At 39.8% G+C, this 16,081-nt stretch overlaps 1 protein-coding gene across 1 annotated transcript; it reads right to left on the reverse strand.

Moving 5' to 3' along the window:
- Window positions 1-12,473: 12,473 nt before the first annotated feature.
- On the reverse strand, window positions 12,474-15,863 carry LOC114527759. The gene has a single exon (XM_028549453.1). The coding sequence runs from the start codon at window positions 15,861-15,863 to the stop codon at window positions 12,474-12,476; it is 3,390 nt and encodes a 1,129-aa protein (XP_028405254.1).
- Between the last annotated feature and the right edge of the window lie 218 nt (window positions 15,864-16,081).

Genomic DNA, 16,081 nt, shown 5'->3' on the forward strand with positions numbered 1-16,081 from the left:
CACGAACGGCTACGGTTGCTGCGGCAAGCTCCAATCTTGGGATCGATGTTTGCTTCAATGGAGCAACACGAGCCTTTCCCAAAAGGAATGAACAATGCACTTTCCCTTCGCTATTCACCAAACGAACGTAGGTCACAACACCATAACCCACTTCACTTGCATCACAGAAATGATGTAGTTCTGTGATTTGTATTTTTCCAAAGTTCTTTGGCTTTATTAAACAACGCTCTATAACTACATTGGGCAAACTGGGTAATTCTGACAGCCATCTGCGCCATACTGACAAATGCTCGTAAGGAATTAGATCATCCCAACTAAACTTCATACGACACAAGCTCTGCAACAAAATCTTCGCTTTAAGAATGAACGGAGAGATTATTCCCAAAGGATCATAGACTGAACTAACAACCGCTAAAATACCTCTACGTGAAGGTAATTTGCCCTTGACTGTGGAGTTAAACTTAAACTCATCAGTTTGTACGCACAACTTCATACCAAGGGCTCTTTCAATTGGTAAATCATCTTTGTCCAGATCTAAATTCTTTATTTCCTTCGATCTTTCACTCCCTGGAATTGAATCCAATACGGCACGACTGTTACTAGTCCACTTCGTTAACCGGAATCCCCCACTCTCACATGCTTCAATTAGATTCCTTGCTAGTGTTATAGCTTTCTCTGTTGTTGTAACCGATTTCAAACAATCATCCACATAGAAATTCTTCCGAATTGTCTCGATGACTTCTTTGTCAAATTTGCCATCTGATCTTCTGCAACTTTCTTTAAAGCGTAATTAGCACAAGCTTGGTGACGAAACGGCACCAAAAATATGGACTGTCATTTGATATTCTTCCAACTCTACCCTTGTATTCCCATTTGGCCACCAAAGAAATTGAAGAACATCATAATCATCTGGAGCAACCTTTACTTGATAAAACATTTTCTCAACATCCGCCATGAAGGCCACTGGTTCCTGACGAAATCTGAGAAAGACTCCCAATAGAGTGCTGGTCAAATTTGGACCTGGTAATAACTGATCGTTCAACGATACACCTTGAAATCTCGAAGAACAGTCAAAAACCACGCGAACTATGTCCGGCTTACGGGGATGGTATACTGCATCGTGTGGAATATACAATACTCTTCCACCATCGCGCTTTAGTTGATCCTCTGGAACCTTTCTTGCAAACCCATTATCAATGACATCTTCCATAAATTAGGTGTAATCTTTATGAAGCTTTGGATCTCTTTCCAGCTTTTTTTTAGATTTGCAAAGCTCGATTACTAGCTTGTACTTTGTTGTTAGGTAAACATACCTTCGGGTCTCTGAACGGTAAACCAATTTCGTAATGCTTATTAGTTTGTTTTAACATGCTTGAAACCAACTGCATAAACCATTGATCTTCTAAAGACTTCTCTGGCTTATCTTCAACTATCCGCTCGTTGAAATTGTGGTTAAACTGACCAACTAATTGCTGCCTTAGGTGGTCTTCCGAAATAACGCTGGTTCGATTCACACAAACATCTACTACACCATCTCCTGACGCTACTTGCGCTTTCGTCACCACACCGTTCACCATCCAACCAAGTGTTGTTTTTATTGCATAAGGCCCACCATTCCCACTATTTATCATTTCCCATGGTTCCATGGCTTCAACACAGTTGTTCCCAATTAACAACCCAACTTCAGATTCAAGCGATGGAAGATGGATGTCCTTCAAATATGGCCAACCTTCGATATCACTTTGTTGAACGATATCATTCCTAGAAACAGGCATTTCTTTCTGCGTAAACACATTAGGCAACTGCATCATCTTATCATCGTCAAGACCGCTTATCTCGAGACCACACACGATGTGACTGTCAATCACTTGCTCTTGACCCATGGTGGATAATGAGATTTTAGTCTTTCTTCCTTTCACGTGTAACCTTCTCATTAAACCTTCCGTGCAGAATGTAGCTGAGCTTCCATTATCCAAGAAAGCATATGTCTGAATACATTCAGCTTGCTCTTTCAACTTAACCTTCACTGGAACAATTGCCATTGTTCCTTCAAAATTACCGGACCCGATAAACCCGAAAACTTCATTTCTCTGACTCAGGCTTCCTGAACCTTGGAAACTGCTATCTTTATCCTTCGTTTCATTTTGCTCGCTGTCTTTCTTCTTATGAATATGCAGAACTGTTGGATGGAATTATTTACATATACTGCACACCAGTTTCTTGTTACAATCTCGTTTTATGTGACCTGTATTCAGACAGCCAAAACAGATTCCCTTTGGGTGCAGAAATCTGAACTTTTCTGAAGGGTTTATTGGCAAGACGTTTACACGAATTCATATCGTGATCTCCTTTGCAGTACATACAGGGCTTTTCAAAGGCGTTATACTGGGGCGATGTACACGTAGATGTGTCTTTAGTCGAAATTTCATCCTTAGGAATGGGTAACTGAATATTGTTCCTACTACGTAAACCAGACACTATTACACCCGTGATCAGATACGTCTCCTGCTTTCATTGCGAAGTTACGTTGCTTACATACGTTTTCTCTCTTGGTCTTGCCCTTTGTATTCAACCTTGCATCTTCTAAAATTTCACCAAAGGGAGAATTGATCAGAATGTCAGACTGCTCTTCAACGAAACTTGTCAAATCGGCAAGCTTAACCCTTCTTCCTTTATTTTTCTGAATACCGTAAGCTTTTGTCTCTCCATTTTGCACGAAGTTTAAACGGAAGCTTTGAGACGATTATTTTCATAGACGTAGAGTGTTCTATCTCATTCGTGTATTGTAAATCACTTAGAGTATTCGTGCATTCTGTAAGAAACAATGCGAACCGACTAAGAGCAGAAGCATCTTCAGATAGAACATTCGGCCAATTTAGCGCCTTGTTGACGTAAGCAGCGGTTACTCTTTGAGCATTTCCAAAGCGACTTCTCAACAGTTCTTTCGCTTTCAGATAACTTCCGCCACCTTCGAGATACGTACAACTACGCACGAGTGAATTAGGTTTGTAACGTTTTCGTTCCAAAAACATGTATTTAAAACCACACTGTAATCGATGTTAGTATCATCCTACCCGTTTACAATACTACACACACACACTTATATACTAATTTGCATGTCCATTAGTCATACTTCATTACTTGTGCTAATGCACTACACTACCCCCCTTTCTACCAGTCTTCGTCCCGAAGATCTAAAATGTCAGTCTATCCGGTTCTTTCCGCACTCAAGTACTACGTCTTAACTCAGTATCTTCATTTTGTCTATGTCCACTATATTTCCACAATCGATTCCTATGTACAATCTTAGGTCTTGAGTTCGGACTTAACTGTATCTTATAAACTAAGTCGTTTACTCGTTTTACCACTCGATAGGGGCCTGTCCATGGCCTCATCAGTTTCTTTGCAAGTCCCTTCTTACTAAAGGAAGAGAACAACCAAACAACATCTCCGGTATTAAATAGGTTCGTTTTAGCATTCACATCATATTGTCGTTTCATACGCAGGCTTGAGGTCTTCAATGTGCTCCTGGCAAACTCGTGTGTTTCTAGTATGCTTTCAGCCAACTTTTCCCCATACTCTGTAATCCCTTCGTAAGAGCATTCAGTTTCTGGTCTCCCAAATACTAGATCAACAGGGACTCGAATCTCACGTCCCAGCATTAATTTTGCAGGTGTTACCTTTGTTGACTCATGAACAGCGGTGCGATAAGCCATTAGCAAATACGGAATGTGCTTATCCCAGTCCCTTTGATGAATTTCGACAAACATTGATAACTGTGCCACCAGGGTGCGGTTATAGCGCTCAACCATTCCATCCGACTGCGGGTGATACGGTGTTGTCTGAGTTTTTATAATTCCAAGTAACGTACACATTTCAGCAAATACATTGGAACAGAAATTACGACCTTGATCAGAATGTATCTGTAACGGCACACCAAATCGACACACGAATTCTTCAACCAGAACTTTCGCGATGGTTTCAGCCTCTTGATTTGGAATCGGATACGCTTCGGGCCATTTGGTAAAGTAGTCCATGCATGCCAGCAGATATTTATTTCCTTCTTCAGATTTCGGTAGTGGTCCTAAAATGTCTACGCCGATTCTTTCGATGGGTGCTCCAACTAAATATGTCTTAAGGGGAGCCTTGTCCTTTCGCTTTGGACCCTTTCGTGATTTGCATAAGTCGCATTGTTCACACCACTTCTTGACGTCATCGCGGCAACTAATCCAGTAAAATCTCTGTCTCACCCTATTCAGAGTTTTACTCACGCCGAAATGTCCCGACGTGACACTGTCATGCATCTGTTTCAAGACTACCTCTCTCAAATTTTTTGGTACAACGAGTTGAAATCGGGTTTCTTTATTTAGATTCCCAAACTCTGTATAAAATATTGTCACGTAGCGTTAAACTATTCCATTGGGCCCAGTAAATTTTCGTTTCTTCACTTCTGGACGAAATATCTTCCCATTCGGGTCTTTCTGAGCTACTCGCGAGCCACTGCAGGATTGGACCAACATGTGGATCACGCAATTGATTCTTTCGCAAGTCTTCTTTACTAATTTGTTCGAAAACTGTCTTTCCAGAATCACATATTCGTGCAACTAGATTGTCGCGGTCGTTCAATTGATTTTCTCTCTCTCTTTCTTTTGCACCAACGTCACTACTTTGTTCTTCGGCATCGTTGCTTATGAGCAGGCCTTCGCGTGTTTCTACTCAATTACAATAGCCGCAACTGTGGTTCAAACATGGCCGTCTGGACATTGGCGTCAGCATTTTGATGTTGTTTTCGGAGCCCTCCTTTTATTAGCTGGATCCTGACCCCTTGCTGACCCAGCTACCGTCCGTTTCCCTGAATTCGCGTATCACGCTCTGACGCACTTCTGCGATCATTCCGCAATTCTTGGCGACGATTTTCGAGATTTCCTTCAAGTGGTCGATTTCCCTGTTCCCAGTTTTTCTCTTCATCTTCATTAATAGGTTGGTTCATTCTCGATCGGTGGTAATCAGGGCAGTCCTTCTGCAAGTGATTCCCACGACACGTCCAGCATTTTCGCGGAGGTGAAGTTGATTTGTTAAACCTTGTATTCATGTCTGAAATTTCTCATTTCTTTTGTCAATTCATTTAATTGATCCATCATACCCTTCCACGGAGTGGTTTCGGTTCTCGAGTTGTCTTGGGGTTCTTCAATTCGGATCTCACGCACATACCGCGACCGTCTTTTGCTGGCCAGTGCGAACGACTCTAACTCCAAGGCAATTTCCAAGGCCTGCCGCAGTGTAGTTGGTCTGCTCTGCGCAATTCGTAAGCGAATCTTGTCGTCGTGCACCGCATCCACAAAATGATCCTTAGCCAAGGCTTCAAGCATTTCTGACGTGCCATTAGGATATGCAAGTCGAACCAATCTTTCAATGTCTCCCGCCAGTTCTGGGAGGCTTTCGTCACGACGTCGTATACGATTTCGTAAAGTAGCTCGATTTAATTCAGACTGACACAAGGTCCCGTAACGGCTATCTAATGCTTGCAACAGGGTTTTGTAGTCACGCCTACTTGAATCTGACAAACAGTTTAAGACGTTTACTGCTTGGCCCTGCAAACTGGTTGCAAGAAAAGCGGCCTTTTCCCGATCGTCCCAGCCATTTATTTCTGCGACAATCTCGAATTGTGTCCTGTATGCGTCCCAGGACGTCTTGCCATCATATGTTGTTGGTCTCTGCGTTGGTTTATGCACTTCATGTAATAATGATGTATCGCTCTTCGAACTGTACTCGCCCGATTTTCTTGTTTTTGATAACTTTGGTATTTCTCCAAAAGTGTTGTCAACCGGTTTTACTTGCACGGGCCCGATTACTTGAGGTGTCGAGGCACTTTGTATGCAAGAAAGTTTATCATGAATGTCTTTGCTGATCTCTTAGCTAAATTCTGCTTTAATTTCTTGCTTCATATCCTCGATCGTCGACGCCAGAAGACTTGAGTACATATCTAACGCTTTTTCGTCTTTAACTTTCTCTTCTTCGATGATCTCTCGTCTCAATTTTTCAAATCTACGGTAAACATCCGCTTCAAAATCACTTAGCCGACGATTAATTGTTAAAACTTCATTCGCGAATTTGTCCTTTAATCCGTCTAATAGTTCTGTTTGTGTTCGCTGCCAATCTCTTATCTCCTCAATGAACTGCTGTTGCATAACTTGCTGCGTCTTTATAATTTCCTTCTGCTCGGTTAACAACAGACATATTTCTCTCGCCTTAATTCCTGTGTCTTCAATAACAATACCGACTTGTTGTTTTCGCTCGTCAACAACTTGTTCTGGCTGATTTTCAATCTGCCCTTCCGCCGCCTCTTGCGATCTCGTTATTGGCATGTTCTCTCAATCCGTATTAACATTCAAAACTTTGGATCCTGCCGACTACGCCAATTGTAACGTTTTCGTTCCAAAAACATGTATTTAAAACCACACTGTAATCGATGTTAGTATCATCCTACCCGTTTACAATACTACACACACACACTTATATACTAATTTGCAGGTCCATTAGTCATACTTCATTACTTGTGCTAATGCACTACAGGTTCACCACTGGTAAACTGTTCCAGAAAGTAGATTCTATCGCTATTGCTTGTTGTCTTCTCCTCGATACCCTGTTCGAATGCTTTAATGAAAGCATTATATTGCAATGGATCGTTATTAAACTCGTCTATATTCCGCGGTGGAAAAGTTGCTTTCAATTGCTGATCGACCAACTTCATAGTTATTTCATTCTGTTGCTGGATTAGCTTGGAGAAGACTTGTTCTGAGGTAGGACGCAGCGACGCTGAGGAGTCTTCGTCTATGAGCGCTACACTAACGTCATTCCCACTTTGTGTAGGAGCTCCTATAGCATATTCATTAACGCTTGACTTTATTGGTGCTTCTGGAGTATTCATTTGCTTATATGAACCTTGTATCTTTTGGCAGAATGGCTTCGACTCCTTCCAAGAAGCTATACTCCCAAAACGCGGATCTCCACGCCCTTCTACATTGTTATGCTTGAGCACTTCATTGAGCACTTCATCGGGTGGCTCGTACAAATGTTCTTTATAATTGCTTACATCTTCAAATTTTTCATACACCTTTACCTTTGCGTCGGATATCGCCATTTCAGATTGCAATTTGAACTGTTCTTTCATTCTGCGAACGCGAATTTCTTTGTCTTCTAACATTTGCTTCTAGTTTAACAACGCTGACCGTGCTAATTATTCAGCCTTTCAAGCTTCTTCCTTTAGTTTTGCCGACCACACAGAACTTGCCTGTGTTCTTGAACTGGCTTTACTTTTAACAGATACCGATTTCTTTGACCCGCAACGAGAACGCGACCTTGAACCAACTTGTGAAATACTGTCTTTCGGACCTATTCTTTCATCAAGATATTGTTGTTCCTGATATTGTTCCGCCTCGCATGACCATTGTTCGGCCTGCATCCTAAATTCTCAATGTTGATTGTCCTTAGGTTCAAACCATCCTCTTTCATCTGGCTCGACTAGTTCTCCAGAAAGTTGAAGGCAATATTCTTGATGTGCTTCTATAAAACTCTCATAAACCAAGCTCCATTCAATCAACTTTTCTTTAACAACATTCCTATTTTAGTAGTTATCAAACAACAAGCGCATAGCATTTGATTTCACAGTCAATTGAGCAGACAAGGCTTTGCGTTTGTCTTTTCACTGAGCTAAACGCCACTCAAAACCCTTTTTAGCTAAAGTTCTCTGCCTAGATACTCGCTTCCACATCACTTTTGACGTCCCTCTTCTGGCCTTCTGTGGTTTGACAGGCCACTACATCTGAAACTGCACTTGCCATGCTCATAATGTCTAATAATCCACTTCACTCATTCTGTAATTGCCTTTCGATTTCACGCTTCAGCAATAATATACAGGCAACCAAACAACGGTAAAGTTACTATAAACATACCAATATCTTTGAAGTCCTTAGTAGTTTCTCAAGAAACCGACGTAGTTTTTTTAACTATATAGTGGCACACTCATTCAACTAAGCCGCTCTCCTCTTGGCGAGCTCGCTTATCGTTATTCCCAACACTGACCCATATAGATTACCGCTTCCAGTCGGACACAATAAATATAAACACAATTCTTTCTAACGTATTCATTCTGTGTATCTCAATACAGTACAGTATATCTATTACATAAAGGCGGGTTGAAAAACTTTGTTCGTTCTATCTCGCCCGCGAAGATTGTTCTGACTAACTAGTTATGTAGACCATTAATTATGCTTAAAATATATTCATAATAATAAATATGTTAATTTGGCCACTACAGTTTGTTCTTTTTAAACTTTCTGGACTCAGTATCTGAAGGTGATGGGCTTAGAACTATCAGACAGTGTGACGCTGTTGTGCAAAGCAGGTGGTAGCCACAGTGTTAAGTATGCATTGGAATGCCTTTACCAGCTCCTTCTTGTCAATGGTGACTTAAGCCAAAGAGAATGAGAAGTCTTCATTTGGAACAGATCAGTGAATAACCATGGCGGTGTTGGAAGAAACATACCATTAGACCTAGTATATTAGGCAAGGTATATGCAACTTGGGAGTAAATGTAACTGAATCAGCTGTAGCAAGAATTGCAAAGGCAGAGAAATCGGCTAGAGAAATAATTGACAATGTTGATAAAAGTCTACATCGTTCCATCCATTCAGGTAGGCCATCAGCAAGTTCCAGTACAACAGATTTGGATGAAATTATCAAAAGGCTAGTAAGTATTGATGTGTTTGAGCATAAAGAGGGTCGTCACTACAAACACTTTAATAATTTTAAAAGAGATCCACTAAGTGATCTAGACATGAGTTGCACATACAAGTGGGATAAATGAACACAAAAGAAGACTTGCATCTGGTACAAATGCTAGGTAGTCAAGAGCTACTGTTGTTCAGCTATAACATTGTAATGATTGCTGCTATTGAATGATGTGCCAAGTGTTAATGGCTGAATGTCAAAATATGACTTATAAATAATTTATATATAATGTAAATAATACAGTAATAATACAGTAAATAAAGTAATCTCCATCCCAAAATTATAAAGCTGCTATTATAATGCTGCTTATACTATACATAAAGCTGCTTCCAGTCAACAAATTGCCAGATTAATTGTTTTTTTTCCACAATCAATTATGGTTAATAATATTTGTATCATCTCAGTACCTATCAGTAACATCACACACAGCATGATGTGGGAAATAGTTTAATTTCTTTCCAGACTAAAAAAATTGTGACAAGATTGTGATTGAATGACAAACATCAAGGTGACTTGCACTGATTCAAAACATTTGGGTACAATGATCAACTCTTGTTCTGATAGGATTTGCCAGTGCTGTAAAAATACATATCTTTAAAGTTATTATTTGAATAAATTGCTATTTGCATGATCCAAAATTGCATGGTGTGGATTTTAATACCTCTTTTCACATTTCAAATAATTAGTTTTGCTATGCCAAATGAAATCAATGCACTAGAAACAGTGAAAACTTAAATTATAAACCACCAAAGGCATGTCACTGATGTCATATATAAATTAATTATCAATACAATTAGTATTAATTGATTGTTCATGACAATTGATTAAAAAAATTAACCAATCAAGCAGCTCTATGGGATAAGATAATATAATTGTTAATTATGTAAACTATTGTTCGAGGAAGTAAACTTTCATATTGCAAATTTTTAATCTATATTTTTATGTACTGGTATATGTAGTTGGTAGCCTAAACTGTATGTATGTGTAATGTAGATTATTGCTTTTTAAATAGTTTTCAGGTGGGATGCACTTGGCACTGCTCAGTGCTGTTTGCATTCCACCCAAAAGTTATACCTTGGCAAATAAGTATAAGTACTTGTTCAGCCTAAGTACTGTAGTTGGATAGTGATATTGCTACCTTTGTTACCATCACCCCTGCAAAGACACTTGAATGCATTCAAATTTTATACCTTTAAAAGTCTATAACAGCATCAAAACTCATATCTAACACAGCATTCAAAACAGGAACTGGAACATTTGTTGCATCAATTGATGTTTCATCAATGTCTGTCTGGCTTAATTCATCAATGGCAAGCATAGCAAGTTCCTCATCAAAACCAAGGTCACTCCAGTCATCTGGCAACCAGTTGTCTTCCTCATCTGAAGATAGCTCATCAAGATCTTCACAGTAGTTAGGGTTATTCATATCACTAAATACTTTTTGTAAAATGCTGTACACTTTTTTGGCATGACCTAAGTCCCAAATTTCCACATATTGGCAAATATCATCAATAGTAAATAGTTTGTCTGCATGGTTAACAACTTGTGAAATTTGTATATCAGAAAATCCCAGAATAAATTTAGGATGGTTAAAAACTTTCAGCTTTGCACTTGCATCTTGTTTCACAAAATCAGACAATAAGCTTTTTTGAAATTCACAAAGTTCACACTTCAGTATTTCCAATTGTTCAGAGGATACAGTACGGCATATTCCAATATTAGTTCCTAATGGCTCTATATTTGGTGCTGGGTAGGAAAGAATTTTGCAATCTTCACTTCCACAATTACAAATGATGGAGCAATTATCACAACATAAATGGAGAGCTCTTGGACTAAATTGAACTTCAAAAAACTGAAGTAAATACTTTTTTCTGCACTCACTAGTCTTGAGGTACAGTTTAATATCCTGTTGTACATGTGAAAGTTGGTAACTCTGGTAAACTAGGTAAGATACACTCAGCGAACCATCTCTACCAGCTCTGCCACTCTCTTGAATATATGATTCAACATTCTTGGCTGGTCCAAAGTGTATTGTGCAATAAACCTTTTTACAATCAATCCCCATGCCGAATGCAATGGTCACAACCAATATCTTAATACAGCCATCTTCTTTCTGAAATGACTCCAATATATTTTGTTTATTTGAAGAAGGAGTACATGAGTGAAGTATCTCAAGAACAACTTTCCTTGGATCAGGATTTATAATATATTCAAATATGTTTTCACCAAGTTGAGATTTTAATGTGCTATGAATTACAGCACATTGTTTTACTGTCTGGCAGTATATAATCGTTCTTGTTGCTGCTTCTCCACAAGTAATTATATAATCAGCAAGCCATTTAAAATGACTTGATATGCTTGCATTCTTCTGCAAATAATATACCACATATGAAATGTTGTCTTTTTAGGACTATCTACAACCATATATGGTTTAACCATTGCCATAGCTTCAAATATTGATTCTCTTGTGTCCTTGGTTGCTGTTGCTGTCAGATTAATGAAAGGAACATTGTTCAAGAGTGATTTCAACTCATATAGTCGTGAAAACCATACTCTAAAGGCTGCATGTTTGTTGCTTTTTGATCTTCCTCTTAAATGATACGAAATTAAAAATATAGACAAAAGCTAAGGATATGGCTAATTTATTTTACTAAATTATACTGAATAATGTATAAATGTCAACATATTGTTAGACATATTTAATGATTTATAAATACAGGGTGTCCCAAATAAATGTCACCCTATACAAATTAATCATCTTTTGTTAAGAGGGACATTTTTTTTGGACACCCTGTATAAAAGTCAATGACATACCAATGAGAAATCACATGTGCCTCATCCACAACTACAGCCCTGACACTTTGATTATAGATATTGTTTCCAACCATTTGGCGCCATCTATCGTTGTTCAGCCATGACTCAGGGGATCCAAAAACAATGGAGAAATTTCCATTGACTAACGCCTGAATTCTATCTTCTGACAAGACTTCGTTTAATGCTATAGCATTTATCCCGCATGAGATCAGACGTGAAACGTGATCCTTCATCAAGTTGATCAATGGTGAAGCAACTATGAGGATGTGCTTCTCAGATTCAGTGGGTGACTTCAATGAATCCAATGATGAATAGACAGTTGACAAGGAACAATAAATCAAAATGTAACCGCGAGAGTCCGTAATCTGTTCTCGCTGTTACAGGATGGAAGGGACAAAGAGACCCAAATTCGATACGCGCATACTACAAAGTTACATCAAACGGTGTTGTCTGATATTTGATAAGCTTTGTTGCTTACGGTTCAAAAACTAAATAACAATATATAAAACTATGTACAATACAGGATATAAACTTAATACACTACGAATTAACTTACAACAAATCACGAATTAACTTACGTTGTGTCCCTTATTGCCTTACATCGATGCCGTATGCCATAGATATTTAGTTCTAGTTTTAGACACTGTCCGGTACAACATATCAAACTTAAAAAACGTTAAATATTCGTATCATCACACCTTATATACTGTGGTTGTAATTACCATAATTAATGATCTGTGGCATTAACATTCTCGCCCCTTTAAACGATCATCGTTTAATTTATAACCTTAGCATTAATGCTGTATAATGTATATTGATAACACACAATAAACTGAAAACTGTCAATTGAAGATGTTCACTTATCTAGTTCACAGCTCTTCGGTGTCACTTTTCTCTAATAACACCACCAGTTTCGAAATTGGACGGTGAAGCTCTGCGTTGGATGTTCTTAAAACTACGCTTCTCACGTACCCAGCAGAATCTGGATTTGTAGCAGTGACACGTCCCATCGACCAAACGTTCCTTGATAAATTCTCGTCTTTAAGAAGAACTACATCACCTACTGCTACATTCCGTCTAGTTGTTGTCCATTTATGCCTTTGTTGAAGTAATAACAAATATTCCTTCTTCCATCTGCTCCAAAATAGATTGGCTAAGTATTGTACACGGCGCCAACGACGACGTGCGTATAGGTCTTCGCGTTCGAATACACCAGGAGGAGGTAGAATTATCTTCGTTTTCACTGTAAGGATATTGCTCGGAGTTATTGGGGTTAGGTCGTCTGGATCACTGGATGGGAAAGTTAAAGGCCGAGAGTTAATAATAGCTTCTACTTCACATAGTAATGTATGAAATGACTCATCATCCAGTTGTTTCCCATTTTCGAGAAGTATCCCAGCTAAGATCTTGCGTACGCTTCTGATTTGTCTTTCCCAGACCCCGCCCATGTGGCTTGCTGCTGGAGGATTGAATCGCCATTCAATGTTCATTTGATTCATCTTGCTTTGAATTCTTAAATGATTCATCTGAGCAAAGGACTTGTCAAGCTCTGATTTTGCACCGACGAAATTTGTTCCATTATCGCATCTAATTTGTTGAACTGGTCCTCGTCGAGCCACAAATCGCCTTAATGCATGGATGAATGAGTCGGTGTCAAGTGAATTAGAGACTTCAATATGAATCGCTCGACTTGAGAGACAAGTAAAGAGAGCTCCATATCTTTTCAAGACTTTCCTTCCGTCTTTAATGTAGAATGGGCCAAAATAATCTACGCCAACATAGGTAAACGGAGGAACTGGATTCACTCGTTCCACGGGAAGGTCAACCATCTTCTGCTCAGTTGGTGATGCGCTGATCCGGCGACATGTTATGCATTTGTACAGACAGCTACGGACGGCTGAATTGGCACTGACTATCCAATATCTTTCTCTTAAGGCGACTAAAACATGAGCACGTCCAGCATGACCCAAACTGTGATGAATATGACGAATTATAAGCGTTGTTACATGATTTTTCGGTGGCAGGATACAAGGGTATTTCGTTTCCTCTTGCAAGTCGGCTTTGGAGAGACGACCACCAACGCGAAGAATGCCTTGAGAGAGGAATGGGTTGAGTCGATGGATAGAACTTGTCTTCTTAATCTGAGCTTTTTTTTGTTTCTCTAATTTTCTTACTACCGTTTCATCTGATTTCATGATGTCATTGATGGCTCGTATTTCTTCTCCGTACGACTGTTCTTGAACACATCGAATAATTGCATCTTCAGCTTCTTTTAACTCTTGTAGTGTCATTGGTGGTACTAATGGTAGTGGCTTTCTTCCCTTTGAGATTCGGTTCTTGCCATCCACTGTCAATTGTTGCAGGTTACGTGCTTTGTTTCGTAATCTTCGTTCTTTGAGCAACTTGCGAACTCGGAGCATTATTGCAACAGCCTTCCTTAAGCGATACCAGTCTGAATAATATTCAATTAATTTGTTGATTGAAGACAGAGAATTGTCAACCTTAACCGCTAAGCTGCTAACGGCTTTCTTAACTTCTAGATCGTTGATCGATGCTTCACTCAATGATAACGGTTGTTCTGGCCATTCTGCTTCTTCTTTCCATAGAAAATCTGGACCCTGGATCCATTGGTGTAGCTGGGGAAAGGACTTTCTGTCTAGTCCTCTTGAAGCGTGATCTGCTGGATTGTCGCTGGATTGCACATATCTCCACTGTGTTTGGTCAGTCAAATCTCGTATCTGTTGCACTCGGTTTGCTACGAATACATGGAATCTCGTATGTTCGTTCAGGATGTATCGGAGGACGGTAGTCGAGTCAGTGTGGTATATTCTAATGTCAGGCTTATCTTCAATTTCATCAGTAGGCAATCGACCCAGACGTGCGGACAAGACTACCGCCACGAGCTCTAAACGTGGTATGGTCACGACTTTCACCGGAGCAAGACGGGACTTACCCATTAGGAAGGCACAATGAATTCTTCCTTCATCATCTTTCAAACGAAGATAGGCGACCGAACCGTATCCATAAAGGCTTGCATCGGAGAATAGATGAAACTGTCTCGACACGACTTTTCCAAAGCTCGGCGGTATAAAACTTCGGTTGACTTGAACTTGAGAAATAATTTGTATGTCATTTTTCCATTTGGACCAGCAAACTTCATACTCATGTGGAATTTCGTCGTCCAAACCCAAACGCTGTAATTGACAAAGCTCTTGCAAGAGCTTCTTTGCAGGCAAAGTAAATGGAGCAGCAAAACCCAAAGGATCGTAAAGTGAAGACACCGTTGACAAAATTCCTCTTCTGGTAACTGGTTTGGAGCTCAACGTTATGCAAAATTCAATTGTGTCAGATTCTATGGACCAATGGACTCCAAGAGCACGTTCTAGTGGAAGCTTATCATGAATCAAGTCTAGATTTTTTAATCCTTTTGACCGGTCTTTCTCTGGTATCGACCGCAATACAGAACCAGAATTGCTTGTAAACTTCGTCAAGTGAAATCCTCCGTTAGCACACGCATGACGTAAATCTTTAATTAAGTTGATTGCCGTCGTTGTGTTTCCGTTAGATTTTAGGCAGTCGTCTACATAGAAATTGCGCTCAATTGTTCTTGCGACTTGTTGACCAAACTCTTTCTCGTTATCGGACGCAGTTTTCCTTAGAGCGTAGTTTGAGCAGCTTGGCGAGGAGACAGCACCAAACAAATGCACCGTCATACGATATTCTTGCATGTTCGAGTTTAAATCGCCATTGGGCCACCACAAGAATCGCAGGAAATCACGTTGGCTGAGAGGTACTTGCACTTGATAAAACATAGCTTCGATGTCAGCCATGAAAGCTATTGGATCTTGTCCGAATCGAATTAAAACGCCGATTAACGTGTTGGTAAGGTTCGGACCAGGGAGCAGTTGATCGTTAATAGAGGTTCCTTGAAATTGAAAACTACAGTCGAATACAACGCGGATTTTTTCTGGCTTTTTCGGGTGGTACACGCCGTGATGTGGGATGTACCAAACTTTCCCATTCTCAGATGAAGATGGTGAAGGTACTTTCTCTGCGTAACCCTTAGCGATAACTTCTTCCATAAACACCGTGTAATCTCGTTGATACTGTTCGTTCTTTAACATTTTCCTTTTTTGCCATTCCGCTCGCTTGATTGCTTGGACTTTATTGTTAGGCATCGTAACATCGTTAGTTCTGAAAGGCAGAGGAATTTTATAGTGTCCTTCGTTGTAACGAATTCCAGTTTCAACTTTCTCCATAAACTGTACATCTTCAACGGAAAAACTCTTTCCATCTGCATCCACGCGAACTACATCGCGTTCATTGAAGTCTATCGCCAACGCGTCAAGCAACAACTTGGGTGTGACGATCTCTTTCACGCTCTGAATTTCACATACGATGATACGATTGACACGAACCTTCTCAGTGTTTGATTGCGACTGTTCTGGACACAGAGGTCCACTAACTGTCCATCCAT

Source organism: Dendronephthya gigantea, unplaced genomic scaffold, assembly GCF_004324835.1.
Source record: "Dendronephthya gigantea isolate DGI-Jeju-01 unplaced genomic scaffold, DenGig_1.0 000046F, whole genome shotgun sequence".
Lineage (NCBI taxonomy): Eukaryota > Metazoa > Cnidaria > Anthozoa > Malacalcyonacea > Nephtheidae > Dendronephthya > Dendronephthya gigantea.

Bases quoted from the DNA above. Each gene is read 5' to 3' on its own strand.
- LOC114527759 (XM_028549453.1), bottom strand. From the start codon at position 15,863: ATGGAGAAAGTTGAAACTGGAATTCGTTACAACGAAGGACACTATAAA.